At 36.9% G+C, this 22,924-nt stretch overlaps 1 protein-coding gene across 3 annotated transcripts; it reads left to right on the forward strand.

The window, feature by feature from the left end:
* The first annotated feature begins 1,962 nt into the window (after positions 1-1,962).
* On the forward strand, positions 1,963-22,398 carry gad3 (glutamate decarboxylase 3). 3 transcript variants are annotated; one of them, XM_066722311.1, is made up of 15 exons: positions 1,963-2,090; positions 4,491-4,616; positions 7,518-7,760; positions 8,172-8,262; positions 8,434-8,546; positions 9,209-9,324; positions 9,720-9,799; positions 10,258-10,312; positions 10,744-10,860; positions 11,284-11,348; positions 12,219-12,297; positions 13,490-13,639; positions 15,118-15,225; positions 20,387-20,476; positions 20,865-22,398. In XM_066722311.1, exons 1-15 carry the CDS (start codon positions 2,057-2,059, stop codon positions 21,036-21,038), a joined length of 1,641 nt encoding a protein of 546 aa, XP_066578408.1. In that variant the 5' UTR covers positions 1,963-2,056; the 3' UTR covers positions 21,039-22,398. The 3 variants fall into 3 exon arrangements, with proteins under 3 accessions (XP_066578408.1, XP_066578417.1, XP_066578425.1); XM_066722328.1 differs by having other exon boundaries at positions 1,967-2,090; positions 4,488-4,616; XM_066722320.1 differs by lacking the exon at positions 20,387-20,476 and having other exon boundaries at positions 4,488-4,616; positions 20,974-22,398.
* The last annotated feature ends 526 nt before the right edge of the window (positions 22,399-22,924 follow it).

The following is a 22,924-nucleotide window of genomic DNA, read 5'->3' on the forward strand; positions in this document are numbered from 1 at the left end:
AGTACACCAAAATCGTTATAAATAATGATCCCATCCTAGTTTGGACTATTGTTTTGGCTCCAGAGCTGGAGCTGGTTAAAAGTAGCCAGAACAGCAGGGTGGAGCATTGCCAATCCTAGAGCAGTCTCCTTAGTGTCGTATCTATCCCTCCAGATATTCTAGTCAGATTCTGTGGCACAGAGATTAGGCACACAACCTTAACCTGGAAAGTAAAGCTAAGTGCCGGCAAGATGTAAGGTCACAGTCAAGGGTTACAGGAAAGGGAGCAAGGAGGAGAGCTAGCTGAAATACACAAAGGTCTCATTAATTTATTGATTCAGGTTTGGCACCTCATTGTGTGCCTTGCTTTTCTCCACACAGGTTTCTCCTCTGCAGCTCCAAGGCACTCAAACACACACTACCCTGTTCACACCAGCACTCCTTTTTGCTGAGCCGCTCCCTTTAAAAAAAAACATTTCCTTGGTTTGGGAGTGCGGGTGTGGGTAACCATAGATACGAACGACGCCCATTTCAGCAGCAAGTGGACAGTCTGTGTTTCAACTGAGCTAAGCTACACTAAACGTGCAGTAAACTAATTAAGACAATAAAAGAACATGGCAAGTAAAAAACAATAAGTGATGAAGAAAATAAATGTATAAGAAACGACAAAGAAACAAACAGCTCGATAACAGTGACGTGTAATCGATAAACCAAACACAAATAAGGCATTTCACCTCCAATGACATTTGTTTTAACTTGTTTTAACCTGGTGCAGTGTACAGCAGCAGCAGCAAATGGAAAAAGATTGAGAGCAATAGGAAGACAACAGGAGCAGACTTCAAAGAACAACAACAAAACTATGTACAATGCCTGCATCTTATTCTATAAAACATTGTTGTTTCAATATATGTTTCTCTATATAAATGGTCAAAACACAGTATCTCAGTTACGAATTCCCTTAGTTCACAGTTTTCTACTGAACTCCTTGCAGTTTTCAAATTCCACAGCCTTGGTAAATTTCCACCTTGCTTCAGGCTCCATAAAACCAGATGCAAACAAAGCTATTCCCTCCCTCTTGTGCTGCTCCAAGCAAATATGACACTTTCATTCTCCTGTGTTTCCTGGGGTGAACATAGGGCGTTACCAGATTGTGAAACTACAAAGCATAGTTGCAGTTATTCAGCATGACTGATGCACAGCTATTAAATATAGCTACATACATCTCTTAGAAGTGATGATGATTCAACAAAACAACAATAAAACAATGACTTGTATAAAATATAGAAATAAACCATGAATTCTCAATGATAAAATGTTGTGTGAGAAATAATAAAGATAAGTGAAAATATATATTAATAAATACATTAAACAAAGTAATAATAAGAGTAATATTACATACATTAATTAGTGAACAACACACCCTTATTCACATCATGTGACACTCCAATAAATTGCTTCTGGTGTATGAAGTTTATCCAGTGGCATACAGGGGTTTATGTTTTATTACAGCTTCTAAATTACTAAAGCATCCAATAATTACAGTAACTGAGTAGCTGAAAATATGTGACAAACAAACATATCACACCTAAAAACTGGTTTACCCACAATGTAAGTTCACAAACATCCAAAAGACAGAGGGTGGAGGAGCAATCTACTAGTCAGTTTTACAAATATGTTTCAATTGGTAACGATATAGTACATTGTATAATATTTAACTTTTTAATCTGTTTATTTTGTGAAAATGTCACCAGTTGTCTGATGACAGTATACCGCAAACACACATTCTCCTTTTGAGTTAAAGAAACACATTCAAATCAAGTTCAGGGCAATGACACTCCAAAACAATCCTGTCTACAGCCACATAGTTGGTGGGCTTGCATGTACAGTTGTGTCTGCTTTGGACCAGTCTAAACTAATGGTATTCAATTTAACAGAAGCAATGACTCCTCCCACTTCTTGCAACCTTATTTAACTCAAAGTGACAGCAAAAAATAAACCATTGTGTTCAAATTCTGTGGATGAGTACATCCTCAGGAAACAAGGAGAAAAAAAACTGAAAACACAGTGGAACTGCAATATGGAAAACAAGAATACTACCAAAAGACTAACAAGTAAGTTTACTTATTGTATAGTCTATATTTAATAGTACAAGTATTGTGATGTGTTAAAAATGCTTTTGGGAATTGTATTTTTATATATGACATTTTATATTTTAATACTGATAGTTTTTAATGATACAGTAAAGAATGTACACAGCAAAATAAAGGACAAAGTGATATTACAATGATATAACTTATTTCCTAAGTTATTAACATTTTTATTTAAATAACATTTTCAGACATATATATATTATTTTTATTATTATTATTTTTATTTCTTGGCAGACACCCTTATCCAGGGCGACTTACAACATAAGTGCAAACAAAGTGATGATATATATCAGATGTATAAGATTATTTTAAAGAAACAACATTAACATTTTAAATCCATTGTGTGAAAGCATTAGCCTACTCCTCTATTCAATTCAATTCAAAGTCACTACTACCTGCTCAACCAGTTGAGCATAGTTGCACTTAGAAAGATTTTGGAAATCGCATTGCATAAGCTTGCCATCCATACCAACTCAAAGACAATATATCATATGGTGCCTCTAGATGTCACAAAGAAAATATTAATATTAATGAAAGACATATGTGAAAAAGCTATATATATATATATATAGTTTTGTTTTGTTTTGTTTTATGTGTTCAACCATATAGATGGACTTGATCATTGACCATTGATGCTGTAGAACTAGGTAGCAGTCTAACATAGATTTTTACTGAGGCAAAACAAGTTGAACCGACCTCTTACAGATCCTATTCAAGGTAAAACTCACAAATACACAGCCACCATGTTATAATAAAATGTTATTTGGTGGCAGGTAAGGTGAACTTGGACTGTCCAGAAACCGGAAAAAAGCATGCAGCCAGTCTTTTGGTTTAGCTACACATTTAATGTCAACATCATTAAAAAAGTAACTTTAGCCAGTATGCAAGCAAGCTACTGAGCTACTGTACACTAATAATAACTAAACAAAACCAAATAATATTACACTACCTTTCTCTTTTGCTTGTTCTTGGTCTTTTTTGCAACATTATATATACACTCACCTAAAGGATAATTAGGAACACCTGTTCAATTTCTCATTAATGCAATTATCTAACCAACCAATCACATGGCAGTTGCTTCAATGCATTTAGGGGTGTGGTCCTGGTCAAGACAATCTCCTGAACTCCAAACTGAATGTCTGAATGGGAAAGAAAGGTGATTTAAGCAATTTTGAGCGTGGCATGGTTGTTGGTGCCAGACGGGCTGGTCTGAGTATTTCACAATCTGCTCAGTTACTGGGATTTTCACACACAACCATTTCTAGGGTTTACAAAGAATGGTGTGAAAAGGGAAAAACATCCAGTATGCGGCAGTCCTGTGGGCGAAAATGCCTTGTTGATGCTAGAGGTCAGAGGAGAATGGGCCGACTGATTCAAGCTGATAGAAGAGCAACTTTGACTGAAATAACCACTCGTTACAACCGAGGTATGCAGCAAAGCATTTGTGAAGCCACAACACGTACAACCTTGAGGCGGATGGGCTACAACAGCAGAAGACCCCACCGGGTACCACTCATCTCCACTACAAATAGGAAAAAGAGGCTACAATTTGCACAAGCTCACCAAAATTGGACAGTTGAAGACTGGAAAAATGTTGCCTGGTCTGATGAGTCTCGATTTCTGTTGAGACATTCAGATGGTAGAGTCAGAATTTGGCGTAAACAGAATGAGAACATGGATCCATCATGCCTTGTTACCACTGTGCAGGCTGGTGGTGGTGGTGTAATGGTGTGGGGGATGTTTTCTTGGCACACTTTAGGCCCCTTAGTGCCAATTGGGCATCGTTTAAATGCCACGGCCTACCTGAGCATTGTTTCTGACCATGTCCATCCCTTTATGACCACCATGTACCCATCCTCTGATGGCTACTTCCAGCAGGATAATGCACCATGTCATAAAGGTCGAATCATTTCAAATTGGTTTCTTGAACATGACAATGAGTTCACTGTACTAAACTGGCCCCCACAGTCACCAGATCTCAACCCAATAGAGCATCTTTGGGATGTGGTGGAACGGGAGCTTCGTGCCCTGGATGTGCATCCCACAAATCTCCATCAACTGCAAGATGCTATCCTATCAATATGGGCCAACATTTCTAAAGAATGCTTTCAGCACCTTGTTGAATCAATGCCACGTAGAATTAAGGCAGTTCTGAAGGCGAAAGGGGGTCAAACACAGTATTAGTATGGTGTTCCTAATAATCCTTTAGGTGAGTGTATATACATATATATATATATATATATATATATATATATATATATATATTAGAGAGAGAGAGAGTAATATGTATTGGAAATTAAAGTAAAAATGTATATGTATGTATTTGTTCAGATCAGTTAGACTCATTATGTTTTGCAGCAGACAGAACAGCAGAGTGTGTATGGGATGAAAACAGACAGGACGTTATCACCCCTGAGAAGGACAGCAAAGAGAGACAGATCCAGAGTGGCAATGAAACCAGCAATTTCTCTACCATTTACAGTAAAGGTGAGGACAGTATGTATGAAAGGTGATGACTCAGATACACAGGAATTATTTTTAATGGTCAATATTATTATTATTATTATTATTATTATTATTATTATTATTATTATTATTATTGTATATTACAAAAGTAATATAATACACAATAAAATAATAAAGTAATATGATAGCAATACAATTAATCTATAAAACACTACAAATTCTACCTTGTTTCCAGATTTTAGTGGACACTTAATATATTCGAGTTCATAGAAGCCATTGGTTTGACAGAACCATTTTGTAGCTTTTTGAGGTACAGCAATCTCAGTCTGAGGCTTCATATAAAACAACCACAGAATTACAATGTTAAATTGACTGGGAAAAGGAAGCGTAGTGAGATGATGCCAGCAAAGAATACATATCCATCATAATGCAAGCAATCCTGCTCAATAAAATCCATGTAATTTCTAGAAATATAGGGACCCTTTTTGTACCTTCTGTCACCACACCAATGGCCACTCTTGCAACTCTTAGAACACTAGAAGTTTTATTTGCAATCTGTATTTTCAATATTAGGCATATCCATATATATTATAACCTTATTCTATCTATAACACAATGGTAGAGATTGATATTTTGTTTTTGTACATTGTATTCTATTACTTAAGATTATAGAAGCTTCAGGATCTTAAACGTGATCAGCAAGTGGGTTTGGCTTTTGGTGAGCCATACTTGTACACAGATACATCTGGAACTCTCTTTATATTGATATATTGGTGAAACGTAAGTGGTTTCTTCAAGCTAGCTCAAAACATGACAAAAGTAGGGATTCAGATCTGGTTAATTGAATGCCAGAAAGTCTATTGAATCTGTTTTTCTAACTTCAATCCAAATTGAACCTGAAATGCCCTCTTTACAATATACAGTATAGAGTCAAGGTTGGAGATTTTGTGATACAGTGATATATGGGGCAGAGTTAGACAAAGCTCAAAACTCTCTTACAGTTAATGTCATCCTGCTGCCATATTGTGTGAAAAATAGGAACTGCAAGGCCTACCCAGACTTACTGTTTAAGGGCTGAAGTAATAAGGTCAATGGTAAGAGATCTGATTGATTAGGCTGGACCTAAAAGCCATTTACATCCAATAAAGTCTCTCAGAGTTTCATAGTAGACACCTTGCCACAATAAAAAAGAAGATGGTGGGCTACCATGAAACAGTACATGGCCATTGTCATTTGTTAAAATTAGCAGAAATTGAAGTTGAATCATATAATCTTCTTGCAAGTAAGAACCGCATGCATAAAAATAATCTTTCATAATTACATTGTATATTTTATGTTATAGGATCCAGACCCTATATCTTCTGCCATATCATCTGCCTTTATACAGGCTGTAAATTGAAATAAATCATTAAGATGAAAGTCAGCAAAGTGCATAGGGTCTAGGTTTAACAAGGAAAATAGACTTATGTGTTTAATTTTGCCTCACTGTTCCCCTATACCCCTAGTCCTGCTCCAGGTTTCTATTATGTTTGTTTTTTTAATGTTTTTTTGTTAATGTATTGAAAAACAAACTGTGAATGCTCTATTTCATCTGAATTTTTGTGATGAAAAACTTATGTGATGAAACATATTTCATACAATTAGTCCTGTGTTTTACAAACTTAAAAAGCCCCCAGTTTTTATTTTTGTATAAACATGGGTTAAATGTTTCTGAAAATTAAAGAAAGATGCTTATAATCTGGTGTATTGTGACCCTTATTTACTTTCCATTCCATATTTGAATATGTAATTGTAGTATTTGAACAGATAGCAAATTGGAAAAGTGCCCATTTCAATTTGACCTTTATTTCTTCAATCAAGCTAAACTACTTGTATCAGTACAAACAATGATTTTAAGCACCCTTTTGTGTTGCATTTGATGTGGCCTTTTTTTGGTAAAGCAGGGAGAGCAAAGGAAGAAAGGCTGCTGCCATTCCAAGAAAGCACTCCATAGTTAGTCAAAGGTAGTGTGCATGGACACATTTCTGTATTAATTTATGTACCCCAGTGATGAAGGGCATATTTTTGTTGTTTTTCTTGTCTACATTATAATTAGGTGAACATTCAGGAATATTAAGCACAAAGTGATTTTAAGGTCTTGCAGTCACCCCAGGGAATGATATTACTGTAATTCAGTACAGCACAGGGTAGAGAGTATACAATTCACTGTTATATGAATGGTAGCAGGAAAAATATTACCAACCTGCACAGTGTTCATTGTTGTGCACTTTATAACTTTATTCATATTTGTTATATTATTTAACAACTGAATCAGGTTAACAAAAAACAGCAGGTTTCTAATATTAAGCAAAGTGATTCCATGTGAAAGAAAAGTTGGTTGAAGCTTGAGGAAGACAGTTTATTGTTGGAATTTAAAATAAACATGTACATCACATACAACATTTTTTGATGACATGTTTGGCTTTACATTTACAAGCTGAAATACATTTTGCTGAATTTTGCCACTTGGGCCTAGAACAAATCAAAACTTTGCCATTCCCACAAGTCACAATTTCCAAACATGTTTTTATTAGTAAGCAGTATAAAGTGGCTTCTGACAATAAATTAAAACCTGATTGGATACAAGTTCGTAATTTACAACTCACAGGTAGATCAACCATTTAATTTGATCTAGGTCTTGGAGGCATATGAGATCATCTGATGTTGCAATGGATCTTGTCCTGGCATGTGAATATGATGTTATCATTTCCAGGCATAATTGCTTTCCATTATTGACATGCACTGCTTGTATGCTGTTGACAACTATGTGCAACAGTCCTGATAGTCTCCAAATTCTCAGCCAAAGAAAATGTAAACTTCTAGGAAAACATTTACATATTCAGCAATTAACATCATATGTCACAATAATAATCTTTTCTTTAGATTTATTACCAGAAAAAAATGGTGAGGAACCAACTAAGCAGTTTCTTCTTGAAGTGGTCAACATTCTTCTCAGCTATGTCAACAAGTCATTTGACAGGACTTCCAAAGTGCTCGACTTCCATTATCCACACCAGATGAAAGAAGGACTGGAAGGATTTAGTTTGGATCTTCCAGACAAACCTGATAATCTGGAACAGATCCTGGTGGACTGCAGGGACACCTTAAAATATGGAGTTAAAACAGGTATACGTTTGATAACCTGTTATTTTAATTTAAAATGTTCATAGAAGCCGTTGATCTTGATAGTTCTTAATTTACATTATTTATCTGTTTCCATTTTAGAGCTGTTTTTGGGGTTTGCATTTAGTTTTCCCCTTAACATTAATTAAAGGGGCTAATGAAGGTATTGTGAGCGATCTAAAATTACTCTTGCTTAACACATTTCATACAAGGGTTTACAGGCTGGATTAAAACAATACACTGATAATGTAATTTACTAACATTTTCCAGTCCCCCAGTTATCTATTTGCCCAAAGATTTTGTTTCCGTTTTATGATGCAGCTTTCTCATTAAGCAGTCATGGGGGCATATCTTTTAGCCTTAAATGCTGTTGTAATCAAACTTATTTTGATATTTGTATTTTCTGTTTCACAGCACACCCCCGTTTCTTCAATCAGTTGTCTACTGGACTTGACATTATTGGTTTAGCTGGTGAATGGTTGACATCTACTGCCAACACAAACATGTATGTTCTTGTTTTTTCAATTGTTTCCATGTGTCCTATTATATGTTGGGTGATGTTTTTGAACTTTGGGAGTTGGAAACCATCTTTGTCAGAATTTGAATTGGCCACAATGTTATTATTTTATTTTCCAAAACCAAAAACATCCTATCAATTCTACAATTATTTTGGCAGATTTACGTTTGAAATATCTCCAGTTTTTCTGCTCATGGAGGATGTTCTGCTCAAGAAAATGCAAGAAAAGATTGGCTGGCCTAAAGAAGAAGGCGACGGTATTTTTTCCCCAGGTAGGCCTGGTAGAAATGATTGTTCATTGTTTAAGGATTGTCTAGTGATAAATCTGAATAAAGACTCCTTACATGACTTATCAGCAATCAAGAGGATTCATTGCCAGCTCACAGCATATTGCAGACTCTCCAAATTTCCCGCAGAGACTACCATGCAGGTCCAACCCACCTGACAGTAGTTCACCTATCCTCACAGGGTCACCCTACATGATCACCAACACAATCCAATCAAATATAAACAAAAACTAAATTTTTCTAGGACCCTCCCACAGATAGATGCAAGGTGTCCAGCACTCCTGTTGCATACAGAAGATTCCTACACCAATATGCAAGAGGAATTAGTCCCCAACAAGACTAATCATGTAAAGCTTGCCCTATAACACTGCAAGTAGCAATAGTCGAGGGGAATACCCCGCTGACTTGCTATTGTATATAACAAAACATTCTGTTGCACAATTTATTGCTCCAACAGTTATTTTCACAATGTGGTAATTCCATTTTTAATTTTAATAACTAGTTTAAAGTCCTAAAAGGCACCACTATACTATCCTTTGATATAATTATGCAAGACAAGAACTTCAAAATGTGGAATAAGCTCAGGAGCTCTGCTTTTAAAAGAGAACAAATGTAATTTATTTATTTTTCTTTTAATAACTTTATAGGAGGATCCATATCTAACCTTTACAGTATATTACTGGCACGTTACCATCGCTTCCCTGAGGTGAAGACAAAAGGAATGGCCGCTGTCCCCAAACTGGCATTATTCACATCTGAACATGTAATCATCCTTATCCTTTCATTACTTGTTTATTCGTCCATTGTTTACATGTAGAACAGTGTTAAATCTGGCCTTGAAAAGCAGGATGTCTATCAAAAGTTTCCATGTTACTGTAATGTAATATTGAACTAAATAGAAGTTAACAGCTATTGAAATGTGGATAGAGATGAGACTTCCAGGATTTGGAAAATGCTCCTAAATTTCATTTTGTCCTATGGATTTGATCTAACTCATCATATTGTTCTCAAATACAGGGTAAGTTGTACTGGGTAAAGCTACTCAGTAAAGGGCTTCTAGACCAATTCCATATCATATTATCACACATGACTAGAATATGTGCTGTGAATGTAAATATATATCAGGAATTTATAATGTATCTACCTTTCTCCTTTTAGAGTCACTATTCTATCAGGAAAGCAGCAGCAGTCCTTGGGATTGGAACTGAAAATGTTTTTATCATTAAATGCAATGAAAGGTGAGACATTGATTCATAGCAGCATACATTCTCTTCTTCTTAGAGATCAATGGAGTGGTAGGCAAACATGAACACACCCTCTGTACTAACTGTATATGCTTTAGAAACAGGCTTTCAAAATCCAGGCCTCTTCAATTTCCCATACTGTGATGGATTATTTGCTGTACAATAGAAAGACACAAGGTTACTAAAGTAACACATTATTTCGGGTACCTTTTTAAATCCAGATTATGTAGGGCCAACACATTTGTCTTTCACACATACAGAACTTAACAAATGTCAAAATAATCTTGTGCTCAAGATTTTACCTTTTTTTTGGGTTGCCATTTATAATGTAAGACATTGCATTTTTCTTGCAATGTAACAAAACATATCAAGATTTGTCAGCTCTACCTTTACAATACATATGACTGCAGATTACATGTTTTGGACAATAACACTTTTCTGATGTCTCTCAGGGGGAAGATGATCCCTAAGGAACTGGATTACAGTATCATGAGAGCAAAGTCTGGGGTAGGTGGTTTGTTTAAGTGTATAATAAAATAACTTCATAGCTGCTAAATCGTGGCAGGTTAGATGTAAAATTACAAAAAAGCTATAAACGTTGTCTTTAATAATAATACCCAAACACAATATTAAAGAACCCTAAACACAGATACATGCATTCAGATGGGGGCAGCTATTTTAATGTTTTGTGAGTATACGAGAGGAGAGTCATTATTATTATATCACAGATAATTCGCTGATGTTTATTTGTAAAATACATTAATTCAATTAGCATGTTTTTAGTAGCTTATTGACCCACATTGTTTTAATTGCAGCATACATGGAAAAAACAACTGCTTTTAATGTAATGAGCATTGTCAGTTTATATAATATAAACACATTTATGAGAAGCCATATACTTATTTGTACTAATTAAGGCTAAAATGTCTTTCTTTCAGGGTTTAATTCCATTATACGTCAATGCTACGGCTGGCACTACAGTGTATGGAGCCATTGACCCTCTCCATGATATCGCAGATGTCTGTGAGAAGCACAAGCTTTGGATGCATGTTGATGTATACACTCCCCCTTTCTTTTAATATCACTCAGCTATGTTGACTGTAGAGATTTTGTCTTTTGTCCCACATGATGGATTGGTTTGTACCAAGCGAAGATACTGGCAACACAACCAGAAACTACTTAATCTAAATCCTATGACTGAGAGTAGGCTAAAAAGACAGGGGCACACTCAGTCATTCATTGATAAACATGCTCAGGGAAATGGAACTCATTAGCACAATTACATAACTTATGATAGCACCATCACATTTCACAGTGCAATGACAAAGATATTCTCATCATTTATGCTCAGTTGCTCATTCTCTAAACTTTGTTATAAAGAACTGTTCATTGAATAAATAATTCTAAACTTAAAACCAGACAGATCATGTTGCAAATAGTTTTAACAGGATTAAAAAGAATTTTCTTGTTTTCTATAGGCTGCCTGGGGAGGTGGACTCCTGATGTCTAAAGAGCACTCTGTGAAACTGAGTGGCATTGAAAGGTACAAATACAAGGAAACGGTTTCACAGTTCACACTTATTCACTCTCTTTTTATGGATTTCAGTGTGGTCTCTTTTGCAATAATTGTGAGCTTTATGTTTTCTAGTGTATGGTGCCAATAGTGCAAATTAGACGGGGGATAGTTAAAATATATATTTTTGTGTGAAAAAATATGCCATGCAATCTGACATTTGGGTTCGTGCTTTTAGCATTTTCCCCTGACTTTGAAAAAAAGATTGAATTGTAGTTTCAGTGTATTTGTAGGTAATTGGCAACATGTGTTTAGAAATATATTAAAATACATTTTATGATGAAACTTAATAAGTGAAGAATGTGCCAAAAGGCCACAAGGTATGCATTAAGTGAATTCCAGTTTTTCATTAATTGAGTTTAATTAAGTTATGACATAATGCCATGATTTATACTAAAGTAATTAGCATACATTATATATTATTTAAACTTTGGTTGCTTAGGCAGCTATAGTATACTAGGAATTGAACTTGAATATGTTAAGTACAGAATTTGAAGATAGGTTTTATTTATACACCATCAAATACATCCAGTTTTATTATTTTATTCAAACATATTGGATTTATTATTTTGGAGATTAGTATGTTCTATTTTGTTTTAATCTGTGAATCTATATGGATATATACAGTATGCGAGTACTGCAATTGGGGAGATATTTAATTACTTTTCACAGTAGCTATATTTAAGGGAAAAATACAGCATAAAAAACGTGCTTGTTCAGATTTCAGAAGCTTCTGATAAAATAAACCAGACTTAACCAGGGCTCTTCTTGTTACATTTCTGATCAAGAAATTGAGTGTGTTACTAATAGTTGTGTTTCATGCATATTCTTTTCCAACAGGGCTTCGTCTGTTACCTGGAATCCTCATAAAATTATGGGTGTTCCCCTTCAATGCTCTGCAATACTTGTGAGGAAGAAGGTAACTTACATATGGCTTGATAATTTTTGTTCCCACTCAACTGTCAATAATTTAGACAGTACTGTTTCATCTGTTTGGATTTCATGTTTTTTTTTTTTTTTTTATCTACTCTACTCTAAGTTAAAATATTAATAGTGACCGGACATAAAATCATGTACTGCTATCTAGAGCTAAAGTTCTATGAAATTTTATAATTTTTGGAGCATAATTACTAATTTGCTTATAGAGATTTCTAGTCTACCCTGAAACATATTTCCTAACTGTGCATACTTAAGTGACAGTTTAAAAGACCAGCTCAGTTCTATAGATATTCAGTTTGTCTACATTCTGTGATTTGTACCATCTAGATCAAATTGGTTTAATTAAAACATGCTGCATGTATGACCATATCTGTAAGATGGTATTGATAAAGGGAAGAGACTGGTGAAGTTTCAATGTGCATTTTTATGTGACTGAATACATTGTTCTTGATCAAAATGAAAAATAATTATAACTATTTGCATTTTCATGTATATAATTTCCATCCTGGAAAATTACAAGTAAAGATCATGTTTACACTAGATAAACTTCTCAGGCGTCATCTTTCATCTGTGAAATTGTTTAATAAACAAATGAAGACTACATAAAAAATAAAGAACATTTCTGCCTTTGCTGCTTAGATTATATAATCATTACGTAATTACACTATACTCCACAACATCGCCATAATGCCACGGTGCCAATATACAAAATTGGGATTGCAATTGCATCCTTGGACCTTGTTTTGGAAGCAGTCAGAAAATCAAATTTCATATTATGGGATAAAATAAATGATTGTCCTATCTCAAAGTGTTCCAGGGATTTTGCTACTGCCTTGTTACAGACTTTAGGTTCCCTGAATGTTCCACATGCAAAAAGATCATTGCAGAAGATGGAATTTCACTTTGTTTCATGATCAACTGATTTTGCTTCATTGTTAAAGTGAAGCTGTGGTTTGTTCATGTTTAGCCGTCATTTATTATTTTAGCTTTAAACAATTAAAAATGTGTCTTAACTTTCAGTAGGAAGGTCATATTTACATGTACTGTATATGGAATCATACTGCTTGCATAATTTCTCTCTCTCTCTTAAATATATGTATGTGTGAAATGTGTGAATGAGCATGTATACACAAATGTGTGATTATCTGTTAAACATATCCATGATATTACAGGGACTACTTGAGGCTTGCAATCAGATGTGTGCAGAGTATCTGTTTCAGCCAGACAAGCAGTATGATGTCTCTTATGACACAGGAGACAAGGCTATTCAGTGTGGCCGCCACGTTGATGTCTTCAAGTTCTGGTTGATGTGGAAGGCAAAGGTAAGTACGAAAAAGTAATACTGTAACACAAGCTGTTAATGAAGTATTTTACATATGGTTCAAGAAAGATGCCCTAACATTTATACCTATATAACTATACTACACATACACACACACATATATATACACTCACCTAAATGATAATTAGGAACACCTGTTCAATTTCTCATTAATGCAATTATCTAACCAACCAATCACATGGCAGTTGCTTCAATGCATTTAGGGGTGTGGTCCTGGTCAAGACAATCTCCTGAACTCCAAACTGAATGTCTGAATGGGAAAGAAAGGTGATTTAAGCAATTTTGAGCGTGGCATAGTTGTTGGTGCCAGACGGGCCGGTCTGAGTATTTCACAATCTGCTCAGTTACTGGGATTTTCACGCACAACCATTTCTAGGGTTTACAAAGAATGGTGTGAAAAGGGAAAAACATCCAGTATGCGGCAGTCCTGTGGGCGAAAATGCCTTGTTGATGCTAGAGGTCAGAGGAGAATGGGCCGACTGATTCAAGCTGATAGAAGAGCAACTTTGACTGAAATAACCACTCATTACAACCGAGGTATGCAGCAAAGCATTTGTGAAGCCACAACACGTACAACCTTGAGGCGGATGGGCTACAACAGCAGAAGACCCCACCGGGTACCACTCATCTCCACTACAAATAGGAAAAAGAGGCTACAATTTGCACAAGCTCACCAAAATTGGACAGTTGAAGACTGGAAAAATGTTGCCTGGTCTGGTGAGTCTCGATTTCTGTTGAGACATTCAGATGGTAGAGTCAGAATTTGGCGTAAACAGAATGAGAACATTGATCCATCATGCCTTGTTACCACTGTGCAGGCTGGTGGTGGTGGTGTAATGGTGTGGGGGATGTTTTCTTGGCACACTTTAGGCCCCTTAGTGCCAATTGGGCATCGTTTAAATGCCACGGCCTACCTGAGCATTGTTTCTGACCATGTCCATCCCTTTATGACCACCATGTACCCATCCTCTGATGGCTACTTCCAGCAGGATAATGCACCATGTCACAAAGGTCGAATCATTTCAAATTGCTTTCTTGAACATGACAATGAGTTCACTGTACTAAACTGGCCACGTAGAATTAAGGCAGTTCTGAAGGCGAAAGGGGGTCAGACACAGTATTAGTATGGTGCTCCTAATAATCCTTTAGGTGAGTGTGTATATATATATATATATATATATATATATATATATATATATATATATATATATAGTAGATATGACAAAACAAAACAAGAATACATTTTTTCTTCTGTGAAAATTGTGCTACACTGGTGCAAACCAATTGGTAAGCTAAGCCTATGTTGTAACCTTTTAAAGTAATACAACACTTCCACAGATCTCATTGATTGTAGCAAATTGAGGTTATTGTCTTATTAGAATGAAGTAATTAGTTATCACTTGGAAAGTATGCACTGCTGTGTAACGAATAGTTGAACTGTCCTTTACTGTGTTCCAGGGTACAGAAGGGTTTGAAATTCAAATCAACAAATGTCTGCAGAATGCTGAGTACCTCTACAGCAGACTGAAGGAAAGAGCTGACTTTGAACTTGTCTTCAAAAGTGAAGTAAGACCATTTAAACATATTCATTATAAAATAATCAGAATATATTAATCTTATTGCAATATCCAAAATGTTGATAAACAATCCAATCATTTCAATGTGGGTGTGTGAATAAGCACAATATAAGTAATTGAGTGATCTACTTGTTCTGTCATTTATATATAGACATGTATGCTGTATTCACAAGCTATTTTTCTGACATATTCAGTTCTTTTTTAATATATATTCATGAAAATCTTCTCAGCTGCCCATGCAAAATCTAAAATAGAAACCAATTGTGGATAATCACTAGTATGCTCCAGAAAAGAACAACCCAAGGGTATACAGGTGTAGAACTGAATGTCTCGCTTTCATCTAATAGTATTTTATAGTCCTGGTCAATAATTACTCAAGAATGTATGTATGAATACCACAGGATTAACACATGAATATGCCATGCCTTTCACCTGAGTTCTGATGCGGGTTAGGGTAATGGTTAGAGATTGTGTGATCAATATCAGAACTCAGAGGAAGTGCATTAAGTATTCATGTGTTAATCATGTAGTATTTATACATTAATTCATGAGGAATTACTAACCAAAGGAGACAGAAAAAGTTGTCTGCCAAGATGGGCAATAAACATTACAAATGTGTGGAATGTGTAGAATGTCTGACTTGTAACTCCCAGAGGAAAAATAATGCAATAAGAAAACCTTTTTTTATTATTTTAAATCTATAGTAAAGCATGCAAGTTATATGTTGAAAGAGATATGTGTACTAATGTAAACTAAGTATTATGGGTTGTCCCACAACACCCTTAATGAATATTTAAAACAACTGGAAATAGAAGGATGAAAAGGCAACAGCAGCAGAGGGCACATTTAATTAAAGACCCTTATCATGCAGTTGACTAACATTTCTTAGGGTTCACTTCACATAGAGTTGAAAAGCTCTTTGTAAATTTCACATTACATAATGTAGTCTCACAGTATATTAACATTTCTAAGACCACATAGCTTCAGAAAGATCCCAAAAGAATTGTAAAGTCAGGTGCATAATCAAAAATACTAAAACAGACTGAAACTTAACAATGGACAAACCAGAGAAGGTGAAGGAAGTTATGTGCAAACATTGTACAGCCTATTAACAAATCATTTCCAAAAAGAACAAACTGGAGTTTTTCCTTTCTAGAAGGTATTTGCACTATTCTCCACATTTTGTGTTCCACATATACACTATATTGGCAGATAGATGTGTGTTTTATTAAGTGTTGCAGGGTTATAGTACATTTATGATTAGGAGTGTCCAATATAAGTAGGTTCTCTAGGTAAGAAAAGTAATGAACAGAAAAATCAACAGTCTGAAAAAGTTATTTCACAGTATGGGGAAAAAAAACGAAATACACAACTTTAGGACTATTACACAGAAAATGCAATGCATTTGTCAATTTTTCAGCATCATGCAATATCCTCAGGAAAGAGACTGAAAAAGGAGAAGTGTTTTTTTAACTCTATTATGACTAGAGTCATAAAGAAAGAAAGAACACAAACAGGTACTGACATGAAACCGCATTGAAACCTGATAGTTCCAGTTATGAGGAACAAGGTTTGCAGTAAAATACCAACAATATGTAAGGTATAGCATCTACTCAAATCATGACTTTCTCCAACTTCTACCCTCCCTCCCCCTCAGTTTATCTTGTAACAATTTACAATTTAAATTATATTATATAGTTCGGCGCCAGGTAGGATAAAGCCAACCAAAAGTTATCATATATAAAATGGAATAAACCACATAAGAATAATATAACACAAGAAGGTTACCAGGATATATACAGAAATATAAGACTCCTGACTACACCCTGTGCCGACTAACCCCATAACATGAGACTTAATTACGTCAAGGGTAGGTGGTAAAGAAGTACAACTCTAGACAGCCTACATAGATAGAGCAATTTCAATTCCTAGTCTTCAACAAAATTAATTGCATAGATCATCATTAGCACATACATTATACAGAAACCAACTTCATAAATATAAATCACAATTCATGTTTTAAGTTCTCTACCAACCCAAAGTTCTGTCAATCCACAGAGTTTGATCAATGTCCATAAAGAATAAATAATCACAATAAATATATATAAAGATAAAGCATATAAAGATTTCCAGCCATACAATACACAGATAGGTTGCAAATGCAACCGTGGTTATCTGAGAAAAGAAGCACTGTATTTGCAACCTATAACCTTTTGAGTTAGAAGCACTGCCCAAGGGGGAGGGGTAACAGTATACCCAAACCATCGCAAGGGAGGAGGCAGTGAGCTGGTAAGAAAGCTTGCCCTGAGGCGTACCTACTAGGAGCCGTACCAACTCTATGATAGAAGCCACAGGGGCCCCTTGGGGCCACATCCGGGCTGCCCAGATGCAAAGACCGCAGTCGCACTGAACTGGGAAGAAATAAAGAATGGTGTATCCACGGGCAACAAGAATCCTTGTGCCCACCACGAAGCCTAGTAATAGCGGCCTCCTGCTCTACTAGCAGGGCTAGGAGTGGGGGCAATACCAAGACCACACCATATAAGCACAGGGTGCAGTCTCGCACCCTGTGCTCCGCACACAGCAGGCTAATTAGACTGGATAGCCACTGCTGGATAGTTCAATTAATAATGGAATTATATACACAGCGGGGCAACAAGAGCCAAATCAAGTACCTCCTGCTGGACACAGCAGCAGCGTCCCACAGCACAGTTAACATAGCTAGGGCGGGCCCACAAAACTGCTGGCAAAGGAACTATATACATAGCCAGGCACAACATGCCTTTGCTAACAACAGGAGCAGTTGTACACGCTCAACTTAAATAAGGAGCGGACGAGCTCAACTGTATATTCCAATTAACTATAACATTGCGGAGTAAAGGAGCCAAATTAGGCCAAAATGTAACCCTGGAACCATCTCCCGCAAAACGGACACACGAAGGGTGAATGGACAAGGCGTGTTGCGCATTTTGCAGACGTGATTACATACACAGATGCCGTCTTCAGTGACGCAAATCTGAGGTCAACTGATTGTAAGACATGATATGAGGAGATGGCAGCCAAATAGAACTTGCCCTTATCCAACAGCTCCTGCAGAAATTGCAGAATGAGACCTATATGGCAATTAACTGGGTCATTAGAATTCTCCTGACACCATGTTTGAGAAGTCCGCCAGCAGTAGGAGTACTGCGACCTTGTAGTGGGAGCTCTCGCCGACTGAATAGTAGCCACTACTGCGTCTGACAGACCCCAAGTCATCAGGCATCCTGCTCAAGGGCCAAGCCCAGAGCTGGAGCAGGCCCAGGTTGGGATGCCACAGTGTGCCCTGCACCTGAGACAGCAAGTCCGCCTGCAGGGAAAGCTGCCAAGGCTCTCTGTCCCAGAGGGAAACCAGGTCCACAAACCACTGTCTGTGGGGCCAATGAGGCGCTACCAGCAGAACTGTCACTCGTTCCTGCCTGATCTTCTCCAGATCCACTGGAGGGAACAGTGGGAATATGTAGTGGAGACAGCTCGGCCAAGTGTGGGCTAGTGTGTCGATCCCCAGGGTCCCTGACTAGTCCCGGATGGAGAACCATAGTGGACAATGTGTGGACTCTGCCAAAGCGAAGAGGTACACCTCTGCCCTGCTGTAGCAACTCCAAAGCTGCTGAATCACTAGCAGGTGGAGGTGCCATTCAGACACCGGGGGGCCTCCCCTAGACTGGAGGTCCGCTGCCGTGTTGGAGATGCCCGGGAGGTGGGCTGCTCTGATGGAGCGCAGCTGAGGCTGCGTCCATAGAAGCAGATGACGCACAAGACAATATAGTGTGTGCGACCGGAGACATCCCTGCCTGTTGATGTAGGCAACCACCGCTGTGTTTTCTTTCCGCACTAAACATGACTGGCATGAAGGGCCAGCATGAAGTGACGGAGACTGAGGAGCACAGCTTGTAATTCCAGGGCATTGATATGGAGGGCCCTGACGGGCGCCGCCCAAATGCCCCGGACTCCCTGTCCATTGCAGACAGCTCCCCAACCCTGCTTGGAGGCGTCTGTTGTCAAACCCACTTGGTGGCAGACTGGCCCCAAGGGCACACCAAGGGTTAAATTTGAAGACAGCTCATCTCTCTGTTGACCCGAAGGCCCAACTCAAAGAGGCGGTCGAGGATCAGGCTCGTGTGACTCTGAACCTGCTCCCTGGAGTTCAAACCGGCCAGCCAGTTGTCTAGATAATTGAGGACATGGACCCCCTGGCAACACAAGGGGGCCAACACTGCATCCATGCATTTGGAGAAAGTGTAAGGAACTAGAGACAGGCCGAATGGGAGAACACCAAACTCATGTGCTCGGCCTTCAAAGGTGAAGCGGAGAAACTTCCTGTGCGCCTGCGCAATGGGGATGTGAAAGCAGGCATCTTGGTGAACCAGTCTCCAGGCTTGATAGCCTGAGACATTTCACGCAGTGTGAGCATCTTGAAGTTCAACAACGCCATCTTTCTTGGGCATTAGAAGGTATGGGGATTAGAATCCCTCGTGCTGCTCCGGAGGGTCACGGCTCGGGAGGTGGGAGGGCGGGGGTCCGCTGCCCGTGCTCTTGCCGTGATGTCTCACATCAAATCGAACAATTCACATAGAACTTTGATACAGAATATAAGTCTGGAGCTTTCAAAGGAATGGAAAAGAAAGAAAAGTCACTTTAACCGTATTCTGTTTTCCTCTTCGCAAGACTTCACCACTCAATTCACTTCTGTTTTTATCTAGTTGAAGTACGTTCCGATTGTTTAAAACGTCCATCTTCCTTTGAGGTTTCCCCAACTAAAGCTGCTTAATTCTTATGACACTACATGGTTTAGAAATCCACTGTACCACTTCATTTTAGTTTGGAGTCCATTAAAAACCTGCTTTTACATTTGTTTTGTCTCTCTTCTCTAGGTGTCTTTCTAGGCAACTCTAAAGGTGTCTCTCTCTAGGCGTCTTTCTAGCCCTTCTTTATATCTACTTCTGACATGCCCCAGAAGCATACAAAGTCTTAAAGTGACAATGCCCGTAGCGGACCGTTACAGTCTCATCTGGCATTATATCCTGCAACCTCCCCTTCATCCATATACATTTAACCCCAATTTGCAGCAATTCTGTAATAACCACAACCTTTAACTTAATGTATTTTAGCCTGAACATAGCAATGTCTGTTTTTGGTACATTCCACCAAGTCTGAGAGGATTACCTCACGGCCTGGAGAGAAACAGTAAACTGCATGAGGTGAGTTCATAGCAGTGTTGTTCTCTTGCTAAATTACTAAGTTTAACTGATCTATAACTGATTAATAATACAGAAATGCTATAAATAATAAATATGCTTTCATCTAAAGTTTTGAGACCTGGCAGATTTACTTACAGTATGCAGAAGTGTAGACTACATCTGGAATAAAGGATGCATATCCCTGTTTGCACTGTGCATTCTGTTCATGATTGTTATTCAGAAATATGAATATATTCATGCAGTTAATTTTCATGACATGGGGGAGGGGTTCAAAACACTTTGGGAGAAGTGTCCCTAAAGCAGTCTAAAGCTTTTATTTGCTCACACAATGTTTGCACCACTTAAACAATTAAACAAGGTGTCACTGTTTTTCCTCCCTATTGTACAGGTTGCCCCAAAGATAAAAGTGAAGATGATGGAAAAAGGAACAACAATGGTTGGCTATCAGCCTCATGGAGAGAAAGTCAATTTCTTTCGTTGTGTTTTTTCCAATCCAGCTACCAAAAAAGTAGATGTGGATTTCCTCATTGAAGAAATTGTGAAGCTGGGGCATGAATTGTGAATGATTTTTGGAATTTCCACCACACCAAATGCAAGCTAAGTGCATTAGATATTAGTCATATGCTGGATTCTGAAAATATAGTTTAATACAGCATGATACATCAGTTGTTCAAGTAACCTGCCTAGCTCCAGAAGATCTTTAAACCTATGATATATATAACAATGCAAATCACTTTCTAGATGCCAGCCTGCATTTCAACACTGAGTGTCCTGTTTGTCTGACAGTTCTTGCAAATTTTATGGAAATATCTCACACACTCGTTCACATTGCAATACAGTGCAATACATAATTTCTCACCTGTTTGGTATAACTGTTCAATCAGACACCTGACTATATGCCTACAAAAACCCTGACTTTGTGCAAGTGTACCTAGAAGAATTGATGCGGTTTTGAATGCCTGTTGAGGAGTGTTGCGGTACTTGGTGGGTTTTGTGTCTCATATTGGCAGTGCAATGGAAGAACATTTGAAAACATCGACTGTGTTTAAAGGGACTTAATAAAAAAACAGCACAAAACTAGCTGTAGACTGTGTATGTGTTTTGAAGGCCAAGGGTGGTCACACCAAAAATGGATTTGATTTAAATTTTTCTTTTGTTTACTCACTTTGCATTATGTTAAATGTCTATTTTTCAAAGCATTCTTACTTTACAGCATTTTTTCACATCTGCCTAAAACTTTTGCTCAGTACTGTATATATAGGATATCACAATATAATTGTAATATACCTTTTTTATTTAGATATGAATACATAAAAACAATATTTTAATATATGAAAATATATTCCAATGACTTTCCAAAAAAGCACTTTAGATACTCTGTGTATTTGTATTTCATTATTTCTCTGAGTTTAGGTATGATTATTATCATATTTCACTGAGAATTTGGTGAAGAATGTGAATTACTTTTATCAAGGCATGTTCTCCTTCATTCTCTATAGGTGTTTTAATAGAAAAATACATTGTATAGAATAATTCAAATGTAAGACCATGTTAGACATTCTGGTATATATTGAATTGCTCCAGCTTTTAATTTTGGTTTTCCTTCAAGACTGTATGCTGGGTTGTGAAACTGGAACTGGAATATATGTTTTAAAATCTGTTTACATTAGTGAATCTAACGCAATCTGTGGAAGTCTCACTACTGATGTAATGCATTTATAAAATTTGAATTGCTTGCAAGCAGCATTGCAAAATGTAATATAATCTTGATCTAAAAAGTACATATATGTATTATTTTTTAAGAATTATGTTTACATTGAAGCTCTAAATATATGAAGGCATAACCTTTGTAAGTTGCCTGTTTGTAGAGTTTGTAGAATGCCTATTTTTGGTGTGTGTGTATATATATATATATATATATATATATATATATATATATATATTTTTTTTTTATTGTGATTTAAAATTAAATGTATGTAATAGAAAATTAACTGTCCCACTGTATAGAGTATACATATAATGTTTTTAATTTAATATTCAAGACTTGACTGGAAAGAAAATTCCCAGCTTCAAATTGAAGAGCTCTCAGATGCAAGTACTAGAGTCAAATTAGTAAGACCAAAGTCATGTTCAACAACTTTGTTAAAAGTTTAAAAAGAATTAAGAAGATTACAAAATAACGTAATAAGTCAAGATGTCTACCTTGGACAGCAAATCAATGTAATGGAAATGGAAATCTCGAAAGGACATTTGCCAGAAATGTCACACTCTTGAAAGGAAATGTAACCATTTGCTTGTTGAGAAAAGTATTTGATCAATGCATACTACAGGTGCTGGCTTATGGCTGTGAAACCTGGTCACTAAATGTAAAAATGATACAGAAAGTGGAAATGATACAAAAAAGCCAATGGGCCAGACACATTGAAAGAAGAACATCTGGGTATCCTA

This window comes from Amia ocellicauda, chromosome 2 (genome assembly GCF_036373705.1).
Source record: "Amia ocellicauda isolate fAmiCal2 chromosome 2, fAmiCal2.hap1, whole genome shotgun sequence".
NCBI lineage: Eukaryota > Metazoa > Chordata > Actinopteri > Amiiformes > Amiidae > Amia > Amia ocellicauda.

What these genes read in the sequence shown, in the direction of transcription:
- gad3 (XM_066722328.1), top strand. Translation starts at nt 2,057, where the DNA reads ATGGAAAACAAGAATACTACCAAAAGACTAACAA. An exon ending in AGCTTTGGATGCATGTTGAT is followed by an intron (nt 10,861 to 11,283) that starts GTATACACTCCC and finishes TGTTTTCTATAG; the next exon opens with GCTGCCTGGGGAGGTGGACT. An exon ending in CAATACTTGTGAGGAAGAAG is followed by an intron (nt 12,298 to 13,489) that starts GTAACTTACATA and finishes ATGATATTACAG; the next exon opens with GGACTACTTGAGGCTTGCAA.